The 19,570-nt window shown below is 41.6% G+C and overlaps 1 protein-coding gene across 4 annotated transcripts in view; it reads right to left on the reverse strand.

Annotated features, from left to right (window-relative positions):
• LOC134309921 (polycomb protein SCMH1-like) overlaps nt 1–13,321 on the reverse strand; it is a 38,613-nt gene extending 25,292 nt beyond the window's left edge. For 2 of the 4 annotated variants that reach the window (XM_062991373.1, XM_062991371.1), the window contains exons 1-7: nt 13,212–13,321; nt 11,530–11,577; nt 10,622–10,699; nt 9,680–9,750; nt 9,281–9,515; nt 6,784–6,872; nt 4,839–5,085 (exon numbers count right to left, since the gene is read on the reverse strand). In XM_062991373.1, the coding sequence (XP_062847443.1) occupies nt 4,839–5,085; nt 6,784–6,872; nt 9,281–9,515; nt 9,680–9,750; nt 10,622–10,699; nt 11,530–11,554 (745 nt within the window). In that variant the 5' untranslated portion in view covers nt 11,555–11,577; nt 13,212–13,321. Of the gene's footprint in view, nt 1–4,838; nt 5,086–6,783; nt 6,873–9,280; nt 9,516–9,679; nt 9,751–10,621; nt 10,700–11,529; nt 11,578–13,074; nt 13,141–13,211 lie in introns of those variants that run through there. The other 2 variants (XM_062991374.1, XM_062991372.1) reach the window with 2 other exon arrangements.
• Between the last annotated feature and the right edge of the window lie 6,249 nt (nt 13,322–19,570).

The raw sequence follows: 19,570 nt of genomic DNA on the forward strand, positions 1-19,570 counted from the left end.
CTTTCCCAACTTTTATGGAATGTGTTACAGGTATTTTAGAATGAACGTGGATTTACAAAACTGTAAAAACTGTAAAACATTAAATGTCTTTTCTATTAACTGCTTTTATTTTAAATAAAGGTCAAAATAAATCACTGCTTTTTTATTTTGTTTGCATTTGACATACTGCCCCAACTTCTGGAATTAAGGTTTGTATATTTCTACCTAACCTAACAGACAGCAGTCATACCACAGTAAACAAACTTTACTTAGCAAAAGTCTCACTGCTTTTATGATACACGTCCCTTACATGTGTATGTTAAGCTCTGAGCTCAGCTCTACACATAATGTGTAAAGGTTTTAGGCTTTCTGAAATAAATCTATACAACAATTCTGTCTTTCTCCAACAAACACACACAGTAAGACGTAAAGCTTACCGCAACCAGACCCGCTGTCCCAGAATGATGAGCTGTACTTTCTTTCTTTCTTTCTTTTTCCTGGGTAGGAACTCAGTGCCCCTGTGTCCTGATTTTCACCCTTCTCATCCAGCACAGTCCCACCCAAAGAGTTGCACCACTCCGTCCCTCTTTTCCTCCCTCCTTTAACAAGGCAGACTACACCCACATGAAACATTAAACCTTTCACTCTCTCTTACTTTTGTCCTGGTCTTCACTTTCAGGCAGCAGGCGTCAATCTGAGGCCCAGTGCCGGGCACCAAACATTCAACAAGAGTCCATGTGCCAGCTGGGCATGTGCCAAGAGCTCGTAAAACATTAATGCCTGCATTTAACCCTTTACTACTGCTTTTTTTTTTCCACAAGCAACCCAGTCAGATAAGACTGAGCAAACAAAAACAACAAAACGTTCTTTTTTCAGTTCTTACCAGAGTGATTACCTCCAGGGCTAGGGATACGGCTGAGCGATATGAAGATACATACTGTCTGCTGAGAAGAGATTTGGCTTTACCGTTCATACCACAGTTCAAACACATTAGAAGGTTTAGAGTTAGGGATGTAACGATACACTCTACCCACGATGTGATGCAATTTACAATACTGGGTTCACGATATAATTTTTTTCCCCATTTTTTAAACTGAAATTGGAGACAAATTATGACAAAGTTTCCTTTTATTATTTCTCTTAAAAAAGAAAATGAAGGCCGCTCAGGTGGTGCAGCGCTAAAAACACACGCTGGAACTAGAGCTGGGACTTCGAATACATTGTATCGAGTCTCAGCTCTGCCTACCGGCTAAGGCTGAGCGGCCACATGAACAACGATTGGCCTGTTGTTCAGATATGGGCGGGAGTAAGCCGGATGGGGTCTCTCTCTCATGACTGGTGCAATTACGACCTCTGCTGGCTGATTGATGGCACCTGCACAGAGATGAGAAAAGAGTGCTCTCAGGGTGTGTCCTCTCCGTACACAACGCTGAGCTGCACTGTACAAAGTGAAAGTGCAGGTGATAAAATACATACAGCATGCTGCCCACGTGTCGGAGGGGGCGTGGGTTAGCTTAGTTCTCCTCAATCAGAGAAGGATCGGCATTGGTGTAGAGGAAGAATGACGCAATCGGGCAATTGGACACGCTAAAAAGGGAGAAAAAGGAGAGAAAATGCATAAAGAAAATTTAAAAAAAAGAATAAAATACTGTATTTGTACTTATCTTTTATTTATCTAAATAATTAATGCCCTTTTATTTTTGAGGTAGGTACAAACTATGCAAAACAATTTTGAATTAAGCCCAATTTGGCAGAAACACCCCAAATCTGGCAACCAGGCGTATAGCGCCAGTGATGTCAACCAGGTGAGGTGTATAGCGCCAGTGCCCTCTGCTGTTTAAAGTGAATATCGATTCATTATACATGTCAAATCGAAGTATTTGAATCGTGGAATTTTTGAATCGGTAATTAACTGCCTTGTGGTGCATCGTTACACCCCTAGTCAGAGTTATTCATTAAACCAACACAAAAACTGACACAGTGCCGCCTATTTAAAATTGATGCAGCTTGTAAAGGGGGTGCCACATGACTAAGACCCTACCTAATTTACAACCCGTAAAAATCACGTCACGAATCATGAAATGGGCCTTTACCCCTGTAATATGCAATTTGCTGTGAAATTCAAACTTTAATGTTTGTGTTTAGCGAATTACCATTTTTCACTCCCATACCGTTCAAGTGCCTGACATTTACTGGTTAATTTGCACTATGAGGAGGTCCTACAATTCTACAGCGATTCAGTTAGCAATCGGTTAGTCGATATCATAAGTGTAAAGCAGCTAAAAACACGACTCGGGTAACTAAGTTTGGAAACCTCACAACCAATTCTGTGAATGTAGAGAGGAGTGTGTCAAAACATAGATGAGTATTGTCGTTTTTGAGACAGAACATGAAGCCTCACACCATCACTGGATGTTCTATGTTTACATTAAACTGTTAAGATAGCTGGTCTGTGTATTGTAGCTTCCATTTATTCTATCGTTCAATTTATGAATGTTATTTAATGACTGTCTGAAATGTGGCTCTTTAAAAATCCATCAAATCGCCGCTCAGGTGGCCCAGCTGAACACCAGAGCTGGGATCTCGAATACATCATATCGAATCTAAGCTCAGCCTGCCGGATGGGCTGAGCAGCCACATGAACAACGATTGGCCTGTTGTTCAGATATGGGTGGGATATTAAAAAAAAGCCGGATAACTCTCTCATAACTAATGCAATTACGACCTCTGCTGGCTGATTGATGGCGCCTGCACAGAGACGGGAAAAGAGTGCTCTTAGGGTGTGTCTCTCCGTACACAGTGCTGATCCACATTGCACTCTTCAAAGTGTAGGTGACAAAATGCATACGGCTGCTGCCCACGTGTCGGAGGAGGCGTGGGTTAGCTTCGTTCTCCTCAATCAGAGCAGGGATCGGCATTGGTGGAGAGGAAGCATGACGCAATCGGAAATTGGACGCGCTAAAAGGGAGAAAATGCGTTAAAAAATAATAATAAAAAAAATCCATCAATTCTGTGATTTTTGAAAAAAGAGGTCCATAAAATGTAGCAAATTTTCCTGTGAATTTAGTACGGCCCTACACATGCCAAAATGAGCCCGCTGGGCATGGGTTTGCCCCTCACCTTTAGCCAATGTCTGTGAGGAGTAATGCAAACTCTTTCTCCATCCATGCAAGTTTCCTACAGGTAATCCACCTTACCTGGGTCCACTTTCCAGGCAGTTATTAATAAAGCAAGAAAGATGTTTAGAAGCAACAGTGATGGGCCAAACAAGCTCAAAGTACAACTCTCACTTTTACAGGAAGAACCACTGGCACGAAAATGTTTATTTAGAGCTAAAATGATTCGGTTTCCAAGCATGGCCAAGCAGCCACACAAAATCTTAAAATGCATACAAACACTGGGATCCTGAAATGTGTGAGTTCAAATCTCAGCTCTGCTACCAGTCAACTGGGCGCCCCCTAGCAGGCACAATTGGCAGTGCCTACAGCAGACAAAATTGGCCACTGAAGTCTGCTGGGTGAGACTTCAAAAAGAGACTAAAATAGGGGGTGGGGTCTTTGACACTGTGTAAGGACTCTGGTTAGTAGCCCGAGGAGCATGTACACAAGTGGAGGAACGCGGAGATCAGCGTGTGACTCTCTGTGCGTGAGACTGGCCTCATGTGCGAATCCATCAAAATAAGGGCGAATAAGAAGAGGTCAGAGAACTGCGCACGTGTCGGAGGGATTTTGAGGGATTTTGTGTCAGTCAAATATTCCCTCTCATGCCGCTCAGGTGGTGCAGCGGTAAAGTACGCTAGCACACCAGAGTTGGGGTTTCGAATACATCGTATCGAATCTCAGCTCTGCCTTCCGACTGGGCTGGTCGGCTGCATGAACAACGCTTGGCTGTTGTTCAGGGTTAGGGGTAAAAAGTCGAATCATAGGTCCTCATAACTGGTGCAATTGCGACCCCTGCTGGCTGACTGATGGCGCCTGCACAGGGCTGAGGAATAAAGCTGATGGGGGTGTGGCCCTCCATACACAGTGCCCGTCGGTGTATGAACTCGACTCGTGCAGGTGAAAAATGCAGTCTGTACTGACTGTACAGGGGGCGTATGTCAGTTGAGAGGCGTCCTCAGTCAGCGGTGAAGGGTCGAATCAGTATAGAGGACGCATTCAGGGTAATTGGACACGACTAGATTAGGGGAGAAAATTGGGGGAAAAGGTGGGAAAAATTATATAAAAAAATATATATAATAAAAAATATTCCCTCTCTTGGACACGATTGGGGTCCCCAGCAGCAGAAGACTAACTGGCTACGGTAATCCCAAAATCATCAGTGCAATGCCCAACATTGGCTGAAGTGGTATAAATCACATTACTACTGGACAATGGAGCAGTAAAAACACCTTTTACTGTGTAATAAAGCAATTTTTACTATTTAGAATATAATAGATGAATCATGGTTTGGTGGATGCCAGGAAAACACTACTGCTGGTAAACCAGATGCCAGCTGTAATGTTTGGTCCAAGAATAATGATGATGTGGGGCTGAATCTGATGGTTTGGTTAGGCTTCTTAGCTCAGTGAAGGTGAATTTTGATGTCACACAATAACACTATATAAAACCTCAGCCTCAGCAGGTTATGTATGTTCACACAGAAACGACACAGTGGCAGTTGTAGCCTAGCAATTAAGGTACTGGACTAGTAAGCTGGTTGTGCTGGTTTAAACCCTACCACTGCCAGGTTGCCACTGTTGGGCAACTTTAAGCAAGGCCCTTAACACTGAATTGCTTAGACAGTATACTGTAATTCGATTTGGATAAGCATCTGCTAAATTCCCGAAAATGTAAATATAAACAGACAGACATGAAGACCTTTAGTGCCGGGCGGCTGCAGGTTGTCCCCAGTGAGAGCACACCAGCCGATAGGGAAGATGTCTCTTGAGTCGTAGCGGCAGTAATAATCGAAGGCTCCCCTCCAGCCATCGAAGGTGACCAGCAACTCCCCTCCCCGCAGCGCCCCAACTGTGGCAGGACAGATGAAGTGCGGGTTCTTCCTGTCCACCGCCTCCAGTTTCATCCCAACCAGGAAGTAATTCTGTTCTGGAGAGGGTGGTTCCTGCTAGAAGGTGGAAAGAGACAGAGACAAAATAAGCATCAAACGATGAATAGTTTTCATCTATTATATTATAATAATTATTATTATTAATGTCAGCTGTTCTGAAGTGAAATTTAACCATTGTTACAGCTGTTGTTTCTTCTGTATTTGACTGATCAACATTTTATATCTATTTATGACAAATAACGCTTCTAGGTCTGTACAGAAATTATTGTATTTTATAAAAAAAGAATTTATTATGCGATATACACTGATCAACCATAACATTAAAACCACCTCCTTGTTTCTACACTCACTTGTTCTTCAATGGTCAGGACCCCCACAGGACCACTACAGAGCAGGTATTATTTAGGTGGTGGATCATTCTCAGCACTGCAGTGACACTGACATGGTGGTGGTGTGTTAGTGTGTGTTGTGCTGGTATGAGTGGATCAGACACAGCAGCGCTGCTGGAGTTTTTAAATACCGTGTCCACTCACTGTCCACTCTATTAGACACTCCTACCTAGTCGGTCCACCTTGTAGATGTAAAGTCAGAGACGATCGCTCATCTATTGCTGCTGTTTGAGTTGGTCATCTTCTAGACCTTCATCAGTGGCCACAGGACGCTGCCTACGGGGCGCGGTTGGCTGGATATATTTTTGGTTGGTGGACTTTTCTCAGTCCAGCAGTGACAATGAGGTGTTTAAAAACTCCAGCAGCGCTGCTGTGTCTTATCCACTCATACCAGCACAACACACACTAACACACCACCACCATGTCAGTGTCACTGCAGTGCTGAGAATGATCCACCACCCAAATAATACCTGCTCTGTGGTGGACCTGTGGGGGTCCTGACCATTGAAGAACAGCACGAAAGGGGGCTAACAAAGCATGCAGAGAAGTAGATGGACTACAGTCAGTAGTAAGTGGTAAGTGGAGCTGATCAAATGGACAGCGAGTGTAGAAACAAGGAGGTGGTTTTAATGTTATGGCTGATCTGTGTATACTATGCAATATAAGCAACATATGCAAAACAAAACACCCTCAATATTGCTGGTGGAATGTTAGGAAAGCTGTTAGAAAACCCACGCTAAAGTAAACCAGTAATAACTTGTTAGAACTTGTATGAAGCTCATTAACAGTTTATGTATACAGTAGTGTTAACGTATAATATATCTACTGTTGTGCTCGGGTGGTGCAGCAGTACATTACACTAGCACCACTACCTTTGAGATCCAGGCCAGCAGGACATCTACATACAGACATCATTGGTTATGTCTGGGGGTGGACAAGGCCCCGCAATGGGTTGGCATCCTGTCCGATGTGTGCGTTGTTCCCTGTTATTCCAATGATATCAATCCCGGTGGTAAAACACAGCAGCACTTCTTGTTATTTCACTTTGGACGTCTTTGTTGGGCAATTTTATTTTGTGATTGGTTATTTAATTCTACAAAATGGATGTGTGTAGCAAAGCAGACTCTTTATTATCCTATGGTGGAATGCAAATAACAGGCACACATGCCATGCAGATTGGAGGGGTAATGGGGTATGAGCGGTATGGTCACAGAATGATGTCCTTCTGCCTTAGCCGGACTAATACTAACACAGTTTCTATACTAAACCCTGTGTTTTTATGTTTAAGTAAACTTTGGAGGGAAAATGGTTCTTTGACAGACAGGTAAATGTGTGTGTGTGTGTGTTTGGAATCCCAGAATGGTACCTTGTGAAAGATTCGGGCGGGTGCCATCTCAGCACCATTGAGTGTTTTTAGTAAGAACATGGGCCAGGACGACGCGTTCAGACGGAACCCTGCAGAACAACATTGCACTTAGAAACCCATATACACACATCGATCAAGAAGAAACACTGACTGACACATATTATTAACTAAACACAACTAATAATTACTTACAATGTAATAACATGTTACAGTACTCCTAATTGTGGTAAAATACCATGTATATAACGCACCAGGCAAGAACAGCACAAATTTACAATCCCAGTCTACAGTCCTGTTCAGTAGTGACATCTAGAGGATGGTATAGCAGGTATACCAGAACTTTCCACAGTAACATCTGATCATTAACCTTATGAATTATTTTAGACTGGATACAACCGTAAAGTCCTTCATTTCAGAACTCACCAGACTTTACTACAGTCTAGAGTGAAAGATGATAAAGCATAATCAAACTCTCCATGCTTTTCATTACTTCTGTTAAATTTACTTTATTTTATACACCAATCGGCCATAACATTAAAACCACCTCCTTGTTTCTACACACATTGTTCATTTTATCAGCTCCACTTACCATATAGAAGCACTTTGTAGTTCTACAATTACTGACTGTAGTCCATCTGTTTCTCTGCATGCTGTGTTAGCCCCCTGTCATACTGTTCTTCAGTGGTCAGGACTCTCCCAGGACCACTACAGAGCAGGTATTATTTGGATAGTGGATCATTCTCAGCACTGCAGTGACACTGACATGGTGGTGGTGTGTTAGTGTGTGTTGTGCTGGTACGAGTGGATAAGACACAGCAGCGCTGCTAGAGTTTTTAAACACCTCACTGTCACTGCTGAACTGAGAATAGTCCACCAACTAAAAATATCCAGCCAACAGCGCCCCATATGCAGCATCCTGTGACCACTGATGAAGGTCTAGAAGATGACCAACTCAAACAGCAGCAATAGATGAGCGATCGTCTCTGACTTCACATCTACAAGGTGGACCAACTAGGTAGGAGTGTCTAATAGAATGGACAGTGAGTGGACATGGTATTTAAAAACTCCAGCAGCTCTGCTGTGTCTTATCCACTCATACCAGCACAACACACACTAACACACCACCACTATGTCAGTGTCACTGCAGTGCTGAGAATCATCCACCACCTAAATAATACCTGCTCTGTGGTGGTCCTGTGGGGGTCCTGACCATTGAAGAACAGCATGAAAGGCGGCTAACAAAGCATACAGAGAAACAGATAGACAGTCAGTAATTGTAGAACTACAAAGTGCTTCTATATGGTAAGTGGAGCTGATAAAATGGACAGTGAGTGTAGAAACAAGGAGGTGATTTTAATGTTATGGCTGATCAGTGTATGTATGGCTTGCTTAATTCTAATTCATTCAAATTATCCTCCAGGCCACCCAAGAAGGATATAGGTCCCTGTTGAGTCTGGTTCCTTTCAAGGCCTCCTCCTACAAGTTTTGCCACTGTTGCCCTTGGGTTGCTCAAGAGGGTACTTTGGTTTTCAGTCCTGGATTCTGTAATGCTGCTCTGAAACAATGTCTGTTGTAAAACGTGCTATACAAATACATTTTAGTAAACCAAGCACAGTGTACAAGGCAGGAATGAACTCTGAACAGTACCAATAGATAACCCACACGGATCATTTGTTTAAATGAAAACAATCTGAGTATAGATTTAACAGGTAACAGATTTTTAAAGTTCGCACTGAACAACAAGTGAAAACTCACTCACTTACTTTCTTAACCGCTTATCCAATTAGGGTAGCGGGGGGTGCGATGGGCACAAGGCACACAGTAACACCCTGGACGGGGTGCCAGTCCATCGCAGGGCAGACCCACATACACACACATACTGTACACACATCCATTCACCTATAGGGCAATTCAGTGTCTCCAATTAACCTGACTACATGTTTTTGAACTGTGGGAGGAAACCGGAGCTCCCGGAGGAAACCCACGCGGACATGGGGAGAACATACAAACTCCACACAGAAAGGACCCGGACCTCCCCGCCTGGGGATCAAACCTTCTTGCTGTGAGGCGACAGTGCTACCCATCGAGCCATTGCGCCGCTTACAAGTGAAAACTGTATTGTATAAATATAAACACATATAGAATTTCATACCTGCAGCCAACACGTTTACCACTGCTACATCATCCTTCAGATTAATTACACTTTTTAATCATTTGGAAACTGATGGCACTAACTGTTTTAGATTTGCAAGTGGAATTTTTGTGGAATTTGATACATGACTGTGTCTTTGTACTTTTGTCAGTAAAATAAAGGATGAAGAGAATTTAAATAGATCACAAAAAATCAGATTCTTATTTTTTTTACTGCATTTTACATATTGCCCCAACTCTTCCAGAAATAGGGTTTACACTTGGTGGTTATCAGTTTTTTGGTTTTCTAACCTGAAAAAGCAAACTCTTTTTAAGAAATGCATAAAAATGTGGGTGTTCTCATTACCCAGGGGCGGCTGCAGCATGCCTCCGTTCTTCTCACAGCTGCCAATAGGCTGGATCTCTGACGAATCCACCAGACGCCAAAAGTCGTTCTTGTTGTCACTTCCGTCGAGGCGCAGGCGGAGACGTGAACCGGTCAGTCCCACCACTGTGGCGATGCATGTGGACGTGGTGTTCCTGGGGTCCTGCGCCTCCAGCTTCATTCCTGCTTTGAACTCATTTACAGGGGGTGAAGTGCTCTGTAAAGAGGGTACAGAACATTCAGTACTTCAGTTACTCTGCAACAACATTTACCTGACGATTAAACACAATGTAATTAGTTTATTAATCATTTGAATACTTTACTTGTGCTATAAATCATAAGTTATAATGCTGTGTTTACAAAAATAACATTAACACTCACCTGTTTAAAGCAGTGAACAGGAGCAGCTGTAGCACCTGTCTCTTTTAAATACTTCTCCCAACTAAAGTGTCCTAGAAAACACAGTAAAACATTGACTTTTAACCTCATTATAGCAACAATTTAATTTACAGTATAATGCCTACCTGCTATGCTGTTATTGGCCAGTTGGAGGCATGAAGGTGCTGATGACCCATAGTGTTGCTTACTTGAACTGACAGTCTCTGCACCTTATTGAGTGTTAATTTGCTCCAGGTGGAGGTAGGTCTATATAATCACGGTTTTCTCCCCACCGATTTTCTGGCTTTTCTGTTGGCAACGTTTTTTTCTCTCTGAAACTGTGATGCTGAATTTGGTTCATTTTATGCTGGCACAAATGTCAGCATTTTTAGCTTCTTTCCAGGGTGTGGAAGTGACATTCCGATGAGCACGGGCTGCATCAGCTGGTGAAGTTGTTTTTTTTTTTTGCCTATAGCTCTTCAGCCACAGTGTTGTTCTTCCTTGGTTAAGCATTTTGTATACTATGGCGAGGTGCAATTCACCCCCTTTACAGGAGAAGCCAGCAACTCCCTGGGAAGAAAATACTGCAACCTGCAGTCAATTATGCTCAATGAGGCCTTCATGACCCCCAACCGGTCATTAATGGCATGGCAGTTGAGTATGATACTGTAATCCATGATACTGGTGGTCCAGTTACAGTAATGCTAAATAGTCTACAATTACTTTAGTGATTCCTATCCTGTACTACTCAGCTGAAAGTCTGGCAGGCTCTGCAAACCAAGACATAGGTAATAAAGTTTAAAACGAATAATCTGACATCTTAAAAAGCAGATCTAAATCAAATGGGAGGTGACAATAATTCCTTGGTGTAAATTCTTAAGAGGAAATAACAATAAGGAAGACAATAAGCTTGAAGCAAATGTAAATCTGAGATCATTTATATACCTTGATACTGTGATGGAACCCGGGAGGGTCGCCCACTTCGTGCATGTGTAATCCGTCTACCATCTTTCCAGTCAATTGCTGATGGAAGAAATACAGGTACATTTAACATTATATATCATTTATCCTGGTAAAATGAGTCACTTAGTAAAAATAAAGATGCACAGATCATGCAGAGTATCAATTTGTTTTTGTATAATAATAAAGATATTGTAAACTTATGTAAAATTTTATGAAAGCCGGTAAACAATAATAAAAAATGTTCTAAAGTTCCTCATTATTTAGCTTCTATTAAAGAATCCTAAGGGGCGCTAAGGTGGCGCAGCAGTAAAACACGCTAGCACACCAGAGCTGACATTTCGAACTCGTCGGTTCAAAACTCAGCTCTGCCTTCCGTCAGGCTTGGCGCCTACATGAACAACGATTGGCTGTCGTTCATACGGGGTGGGAGCTGGACGGGACCTCATAACTGATGCAATTACGACATCCGCTGGCTGATTGATGGTGCCTGCACAGAGTCGAGGGATAATGGGTTCAGGGTGTGTCTCTCCGTACACAAAGCTGATCCGCATATGAACTCGCATCGTGCAGGTGGCAAAGATGCAATCGGCTACTGCACAGGTGTCAGAGGGGGCGTGTGTCAGTCTCACTCTCCTCAATCAGGGTGGAGATCAGCATCGGTAGAGAGGAAACATAATGCAATTGGGATGCATTGGGCTAAAAAGAAACTAAATTTGCCCATAAACATAAGTGATCAGTAAGTGATTAGTGCACTTCTGCTATTTACTGTGAGGATATTTGTATTAGCTTAATTCTAACCATGATATTTAAAACTATTCTGTTTATACTTTAATTATATCCTACACAGGAGCTTTTACAGGTGTAAGTTTCTCACAATGCTCACATTTTACCTTTTGGTGGCACAGGCTTCTTCATGATCCTGCAGTATCCTGGCTGCTCTGTTTAAATAAAAACTAAACATTTTCAGTGATTTTAGGGTGTAGTTAGACCTGAATCTGGTCTAAATGTTTCTGGATCCTCTTGCAGAGATTCCTGCTGTAAATGGTTCAATTTTCCTGTTACTGAAGAACTCAGCTTAGTCCTGCTAACATTTCAGAGTATTCATGAAAATGTACTTGACAACTTTGGATCAACATTTTTGCTCCATATATGACAAATAAGTTAAGTAAAAAAATGAATGTATGAAAAACACTTGTAAGTCAATACATGAATTATTGTATTGAATAAAAAAAGAATTCATTATGCAACATATACTATGCAATATACACTGATCAGGCATAACATTATGACCACCTTCCTAATATTGTGTTGGTTCCCCTTTTACTGCCAAAACAGCCCTGCAACTGCGACACATTGTGTGTTCTGACACTTTTCTATCAGAACCAGCATTAACTTCTTTAGCAATTTGAGCTACAGTAGCTCATCAGTAGCTCATCTGCTGGATGATGCATCAATGAGCTGGCCCACATTGATGCATGTGGGCCAGCCTTCGCTCCCCACATGCATCAATGAGCCTTGGCCGCCCATGACCCTGTCGCCGATTTACCACGGTTCCTTCCTTGGACCACTTTTGATAGATACTGACCACTGCTGACCGGGAACACCCCACAAGAGCTGCAGTTTTGGAGATGCTCTGACCCAGTCGTCTAGCCATCACAATTAGGCCCTTGTCAAACTCACTTAAATCCTTACACTTGCTCATTTTTCCTGTTTCTAACACATCAACCTTGAGGATAAAATGTGCACTTGCTGCCTAATATATCCCACCCACTAACAGGTGCCGTGATGAAGAGATAATCAGTGTTATTCACTTCACCGGTCATAATGTTATGCCTAGTCAGTGTAGGTAACTTTAGGAGCTGGGCTTTAAATCACTGTTTATTACACAGAGAAGACCATCAAATAATGAAGCATGGTAGTGGCAGCATCATGTTTTGCTGTATTTTTTGCAAGCAAGATAGGTTTAGGACAATCTTGACAAGACACTTGAGACTGGGTCAGAGGTTTACCTTCTAACAAGGAGTAGATTAGTCTGATCAGCCTTTAGTCTTGTACCTTTCAAAAATGCAGGTGTGTCTTGCAAAGTATAGGTACCCTGGCCAGGATGTGTTTCTGCCTTGTGGACAGTGTATCCTAGTCAGGATGGAGGGTCACTTAATTATTATTGTTATAATTATAATAACAATAATAATAATAAAGAATCTGACTCAGGTGAGATGAGGTTATGGTTTCAGATTAAGCCCAGTGACTGTGGATGTCAGTGGAAGGTGGATAGAAGCGCTTGTCTCTTCACAGCATCTATGTATCTATGTATTTATTAATGCAGGTAACAGTAAAACTGCAGTCTTGCGTTCTGGACTATGTACAAGTAACATAATCACTTTTACTGGCATGCTAGATCTATTAAAATATAATAATACAAAAGCACAATTTACCTGGATGGGATTAAACATTCGCAGTTATGCATCACGCACACACTGACATAAACAATGCGCTCATGTTAATAAACTAGTTCTAAAGCATGTGCAATCATGCAGTAGTAGATAAACGATTCTAAAATCATCTACACTACCTCACTTCTGCATTCTATGCGGGGCCTTCCGTTCCGATCCGTTTTTCCCTTCCTTTCAAAAGAAGTGCGCCTTTTTTGAGGATGGCGTCCAAAAGCAGGCGCCCTCCGTCCCTCCGTCCCTCCCTCTGTCCGCCTGCGCCAACAACATGACAGCAACGTTATTTTCCTGGGACGCGGCGAGCTAAGGCTGTATCCCAAACGAGTCTAAATTACACACCTAGTGTTCTACACATAGTGCACTTGAAATAGGGAATAGCGGAGCGGTTCAATATCAGGAATTGAAGTGTCGACTCTGATTCTGATTCCGTATGGTGGGAATCAAATGCGTCAGTTCCACGAATTGATTCCTCACGTTTGTTCTCTGGAGACCAGAGAAGCTCGCTTGCGATTCCAGTTGGTGATAGATGGTGTGGTGTGAAACCCCACATCACCGATCAGTCGTGTAGTGTGAAATACACACCAACTAGAAAGACTCCCGATTACAAGAGATCCAGTTGTGTAGTGTGAACTGTACAGCGACCTGACGACTTGGAAAGTCGTGTAGTGTGAACTTGGCATTAGTGGTCTCAGGCAGAGAAGATCCCACCACACTGTCTGTGTCTCTGTGGGTGGGTGGGTGGGTGTAGGATTGAGTAATAAAAGTGATCCCACATGTTTAATTACTAAACATTTGAAAACACGGATGGGTATCACAGTTATTGATTAATATATTATTATATTTTATATATTGTTAATGATATATATTGATAGATGTATATATTGTTAATAAGAATATATGTACTACTGCTGCCATTGTATTATTGCTTAGTTGTATTTCAAGCCATCTTTTTGCATATTGTATATGGTGGGAATCAAATGCGTCAGTTCCAAGAATTGATTCCTCACATTTTATTCAACACATTGATTCCACAATTTCGGTGCACACTATTGAATTACTTAAGTTCTATTGTATAAATTTGACCATGCCTATGGCAACTATAGGTTGTTAATTAAAATATAGGGGTGGCACGGTGGCTCAGTGGGTAGCACTGTCGCCTCACAGCAAGAAGGTCCTGGGTTTAGTCTCCAGATGTGGCGGTCTGGGTCCTTTCTGTGAGGAGTTTGCACGTTCCAAAGACATGCAAGTGAGGTGAATTGGAGATCCAAAATTGTCCATGACTGCGTTTGATATTGAACTAATGAATCTTGTGTAACGGGTAACTACCATTTCTGTCATGATTGTAACCAAAGTGTGTAAAACATGACGTTAAAATCCTAATAAATAAATAAAATATACCATATGCGTTTACTTTTTGTACTTTTTTGCTAGTATATCATGAATTGGTGCCCTTTCCTCGGTTGGACAACTCCAACACATACAACTACTTAGCGACTGTATTACTTGCATCTTTGCACAATATTGTAAATTGCACAATATTGCATTTTTTGCACCTTACTCTTTTTATGTATCTGCTGCTATAAAACCCCTACACTTTTTTACCTCACCTGTCATTTACTGAGTACCATGTACTGGCCAACACTGCACTTGTCTGTAGTCGTGTCTCCCTTAGTTACTTTTTAGATTAGAAATGTCTTTTATATTTACTGTTTTTATCTGCACTATTGTATTGTATTGCACTTTTTGTTCTATGTGGCACCCTGGTCCTGGAGGGACTTTGTTTCGTTTCAACATGTCAAGTCAAGTCAAGTCAACTTTATTTATATAGCGCTTTTTACAATATACATTGTCTCAAAGCAACTTTACAAAATCCAGGACCAACAGATACAAAAACCCCTGTTGAGCAAGCCGAGGGCGACTGTGGCAAGGAAAAACTCCCTGAAAATTACAGGAAGAAACCTTGAGAGGAACCAGACTCAGCAGGGCCCATCCTTCTTGGGTGGCCTGGAGGATACTTTAAATAAATACACGATTTACACAAATCATACAAACACAGAATTAAATGATCTAAAAGTCATAACTGGTAATAAATAGATAAATAAACAATTAAATAATAATAGAGTTGTTATCCGCTCTAGTCTTCAATAAAGTCTGTAGTGATTTCTTGTCGTTGCAATTACTCCAGACCCGTCACATCTGACAGGAGCAGCATCGTTGTCCCGGCAGTCTCGACTTTAATCCTTAACCTCGGCGGGTAAACAGGTTTCCATCAGAATGCCCTCGGGGTAAAACAACAGAGAATGTAGTTAATAATGTACAATGCTAGTTGACAAACAGTTTTACAGAGAGTTTTAGACTCCGGCAGCCCTAATTATTACAGCATAACTAAAAGGGAGAGCAAGCAGGTAACAACATGTACTTGTAAATAGGGCAGTTGTAGCCTAGCGGTTAAGATACTGGACTAGTAAGCAGAAGGTTGCTGGTTCAAACCTCACCACTGCCAGGTTGCCACTGTTGGGTCCTTAAGCAAGGCAATTGCTTAGACTGCATAATGTAAGTCGCTTTGGATAAAGGCGTCTGCTAAATGCTGTAAATGTATAAAGCTGAAATGACAATAAAACCTCTCCTGAACTTGAACTCTTGAACATCCAGGGTCTGTTCCTGCCTCACACCTATTTTTTTAGGTGCCACTGAATTCACTAAAGACCAAAGATTAACAATTTACTAAAAATGGATAAATAAATTAACTTTATTATTTTAACTTTTCAAGTAAAACTGCACCAAACTTTCCAAAGTGTTTGTGCTATGAACCTGCATCTTTCTGAATCTTGAGCAGAATCACGCTAATCGAATCGAACGCTTAGGAGTCGATTCTGTATTTAAAACATAGGCGAATTGGAGAATCGATTCTTTTCCGGGATCGACTCCTAGGGGTAGAGATTGAGAACAGGCAGTAATTTGGGATCGGACCTAACCGGACGCGCAATAATAAAGGACAAGCGCACGGGAACTCTCATAGTCCGAATGTTTTTGAGGAATTGCTAATTAAAGTGTTAATAAAAAGTAAAAGCGTCCCGGTTCAGTGTTGTGTATGTTTGTTTTTTCATTCTCAGCCATGCTAACATCAACACTGACACTAGCGTAGCGGATTCCCCATCATGTTAGCAATAGATACACTTGCTGTAAACCTACCAAACCTATGTTTCTACATTTCAAATAATGTATTTATATAAACTCATTCATATGTGGTAATTTACCTCGTTTAGAATTTGTTAAATAAATGACGTTAGTTCGCCATGTTTTTAGTGCGTAGTTTTAATGGTCTCAGACAGAGAAGATCCCACCACACTGTGTCTCTGTGTGTGGGTGTAGGATTGAGTAATAAAAGTAGGGTTGCCAACCGTCCCGTAAAATACGGAATCGTTCCGTATTTGGAAACCATTGATAAAAATACGCTTTGTTCCGTATTTTTGTCAATGGAAGAGAAATGCTGCATATTAGACTGTTCAATACTAGAGCTGGGCGGTTCCTGAATCACCCGGGTTAATGATTCGAATCTTTGTACTGAATCAGGAATCACGAGTCCGAAATCTCAATGAACCCGGATCCTACGAGTCCTCTGACTTGCTGCAGCTCAGTATACAAGGCGAGTGAGCCGACTCACCGGAAACACCTCTGACTCAGATGATTTGGCTGAACCGAACCGACTTCACTCCAGTCTATGAATCTAAGTAATAAGTTTAATATTCCAATAAACAAGCGGTTAAACACACTGGTGTTCGTTATGTGGCTGATTTTATGCACATGCTATTATTATTATTATTATTATTATCAGCAGTAGCAGTATAGATTAGTAATGCAGCATATTTTCTTGTAAGCAAAATAACAAAATATAGTTATATTATTATTAAAATGCAAATGCTTACAGGCTACTTTAGTACTGTACCACTTATAGCCCCCATGGTAATTTTAAACCCTTGACCCATTAATACACCCATCTGATTGGTAGGTGAGTCCACCCCCCTCTCCCGCATGGTCAAGATTTTACTTAAAAAAAGTGTCAACTTGTCACTGATAAGAGAAGTGTGAGGGGCCAAGAGAATTAAGAGAGAAGGATTTATTTACAGAAGATGAGAGCACAGAACACAAGTGATATTTGGATGCATTTTAATGCAGTAAATCAATCGCAATCAGAAAGTCAGTATAAGTGACTCAACTGACTCAAGTGACCCAAGTGAACTTGAGGGCAGAGCGCATAGTGCACGTTCTTCTGCCCTAGGTTCGAATCCGGCTTAGGGCGAAACTAAAGTAACACAAGCAGGGCCGGCGCTTTAGGGGCGCTGGGGTGGGCAACGCAGTCCACAACCGGGGCTGCATGTCAGTGTGAAGATGGATTATGTAAAAATGTTGTTTGTTGTTTTACCTAAAATATGGTTCTGATTTATTATTATAAAGAATGAAAATAATAAATGTTAAACAGCCTAAATAAAACATTTTAATAATGTTCCTATGATGGTGTAAGACCCGTTATATTGTTTACAGGTGCGACCCCCCCCCTCCGGCTCAGGTAATCACTTGGCATCCCGCCAGCCCAGGGTGTTCCTCATTTCCAGTTCTGAAAGTTGGCAACCCTAAATAAAAGAGATCCCACATGTTCAATTACTAATCATCTGAAAACATGGATGGGTATCATAGTTATAGAATGAAATCATTTATTGATTTGATATATTTTACAACCCCAAATCAGAAAAAGTTGGGACAGTATGGAAAATGCAAAAATAAAAATGCAGTGTTCCTTACATTTACTTTGACTTTTATTCGATTGCAGGGTTCAGTTTGAACCCAAGATATTTCATGTTTTGTCTGATCAACTTCAATTAATTTGTTAATGTACCTCTATTCCTGCATTTCAGGCCTGAAACATATTCCAAAAAAAGTTGGGACAGGGACAATTAAAAAAAAACAAAAAACTAAATAATGATGAGATTCCAAACAGGTGATTGTAATCATGGTTTGATACAAAAGCAGCATCCAGGAAAGGCTGAGTCTTTGATGAGCAAAGATGATCAGAGGATCTCCAGTATGTCATCAAATGCGTGAGGAAATTATTGACATGATTAAAAACAATGTACCTCAAAGAAAGATTGGAAGGCATTTGCATATTTTTCCCTCTACAGTGCATAATATCATTAAACAGTTCAGGGATTTGGGAGAAATTTCAGTGCTTAAAGGCCAAGGGCGCAAGCTTAAGCTGAACGCCTGTGATCTTTGATCCCTCAGACGGCACTGCATCAAGAACCGCCACTCAACAATAGCTGATATCACCACATGGGTGAGGGATTACTTTGGCAAACCTTTGTCAAGCACTACAATACAGAGTTACATGCACAAATGCCACTTAAAACTTTACTGTGCAAAAACAGACACACCCTGACAGCACTCTTTTCTCATCTCTGTGCAGGCGCCATCAATCAGCCAGCAGAGGTCGTAATTGCATTAGTTATGAGAGAGAGAGAGAGAGAGAGAGAGAGAGAGAGAATCCCTGTTCAGCTTAGTCCCGCCCATCTGAACAACAGGCCAATCGTTGTTTATGTGGCCGCTCATCCGCAGCCGGCAAGGCAGAGCTGAGATTCAATACGATGTATTCGAGATCCCAGCTTTGGTTCCAGCGTGTGTTTTTACTGCTGCGCCACTTAAGCGGCCACGTCCATGCATTTTAACAAGACAATGCAAAACCACATGCTGCACACATTACAAAGGCATGGCTGTGGAAGAAGAGGGTACGGCTACTGGACTGGCCTGCCTGCAGTCCTGACCAATGTTCCCTCTAAGCTGCGCGCGTGCACAATTGCTCACTGCTGACACGGTCTCCGCGCACAAAAAAATCCAACCGCGCACAAAAAAAAATCCAACCTAAATTGAAAATAAAATAAACACATAACAATTCATTCTGTACGGAGCCCCTAAGGTGACATCCCCTAAAAAAAAAAACCGCATGGCCACGACTTATTAACGCGTTCCCACACCTTAGAGCGGGAATGGAATGAGATCGTGGCCACGACTTAAAAAGGTTGAAACAGTTGAATATTTTTTACTCTGTTTACTTTCTTGACTATCGTGTCAATAAACAGAATGGACGATTAAAGCATTGTACTTGCTTACTTTATATTTATTACATCTACAACAGTAGTGAACATTAACGTGTGTATAAACATTACTATGACAACCCGCATACATCTGTGCGTACGCTCTAACAGTTCCATACTGAAACATAAAACCATCACACGTTCCATACATTAACACATGTTGTTAGCTGTAGATTGTTTGTTTTGGAGCCTTGATGTAATATGCAGTCTCCCTCCTGGGTGTAACAAATGAACACACCATATTCAACCGTTTCCCCTAACAACATGTGTTAATGTATGGAACGTGTGATGGTTTTATGGATGCTTCACACACTGGAAGTCAGTGCCTTACAATA

Source organism: Trichomycterus rosablanca, chromosome 3 (assembly GCF_030014385.1).
Source record: "Trichomycterus rosablanca isolate fTriRos1 chromosome 3, fTriRos1.hap1, whole genome shotgun sequence".
NCBI classification, from domain to species: domain Eukaryota; kingdom Metazoa; phylum Chordata; class Actinopteri; order Siluriformes; family Trichomycteridae; genus Trichomycterus; species Trichomycterus rosablanca.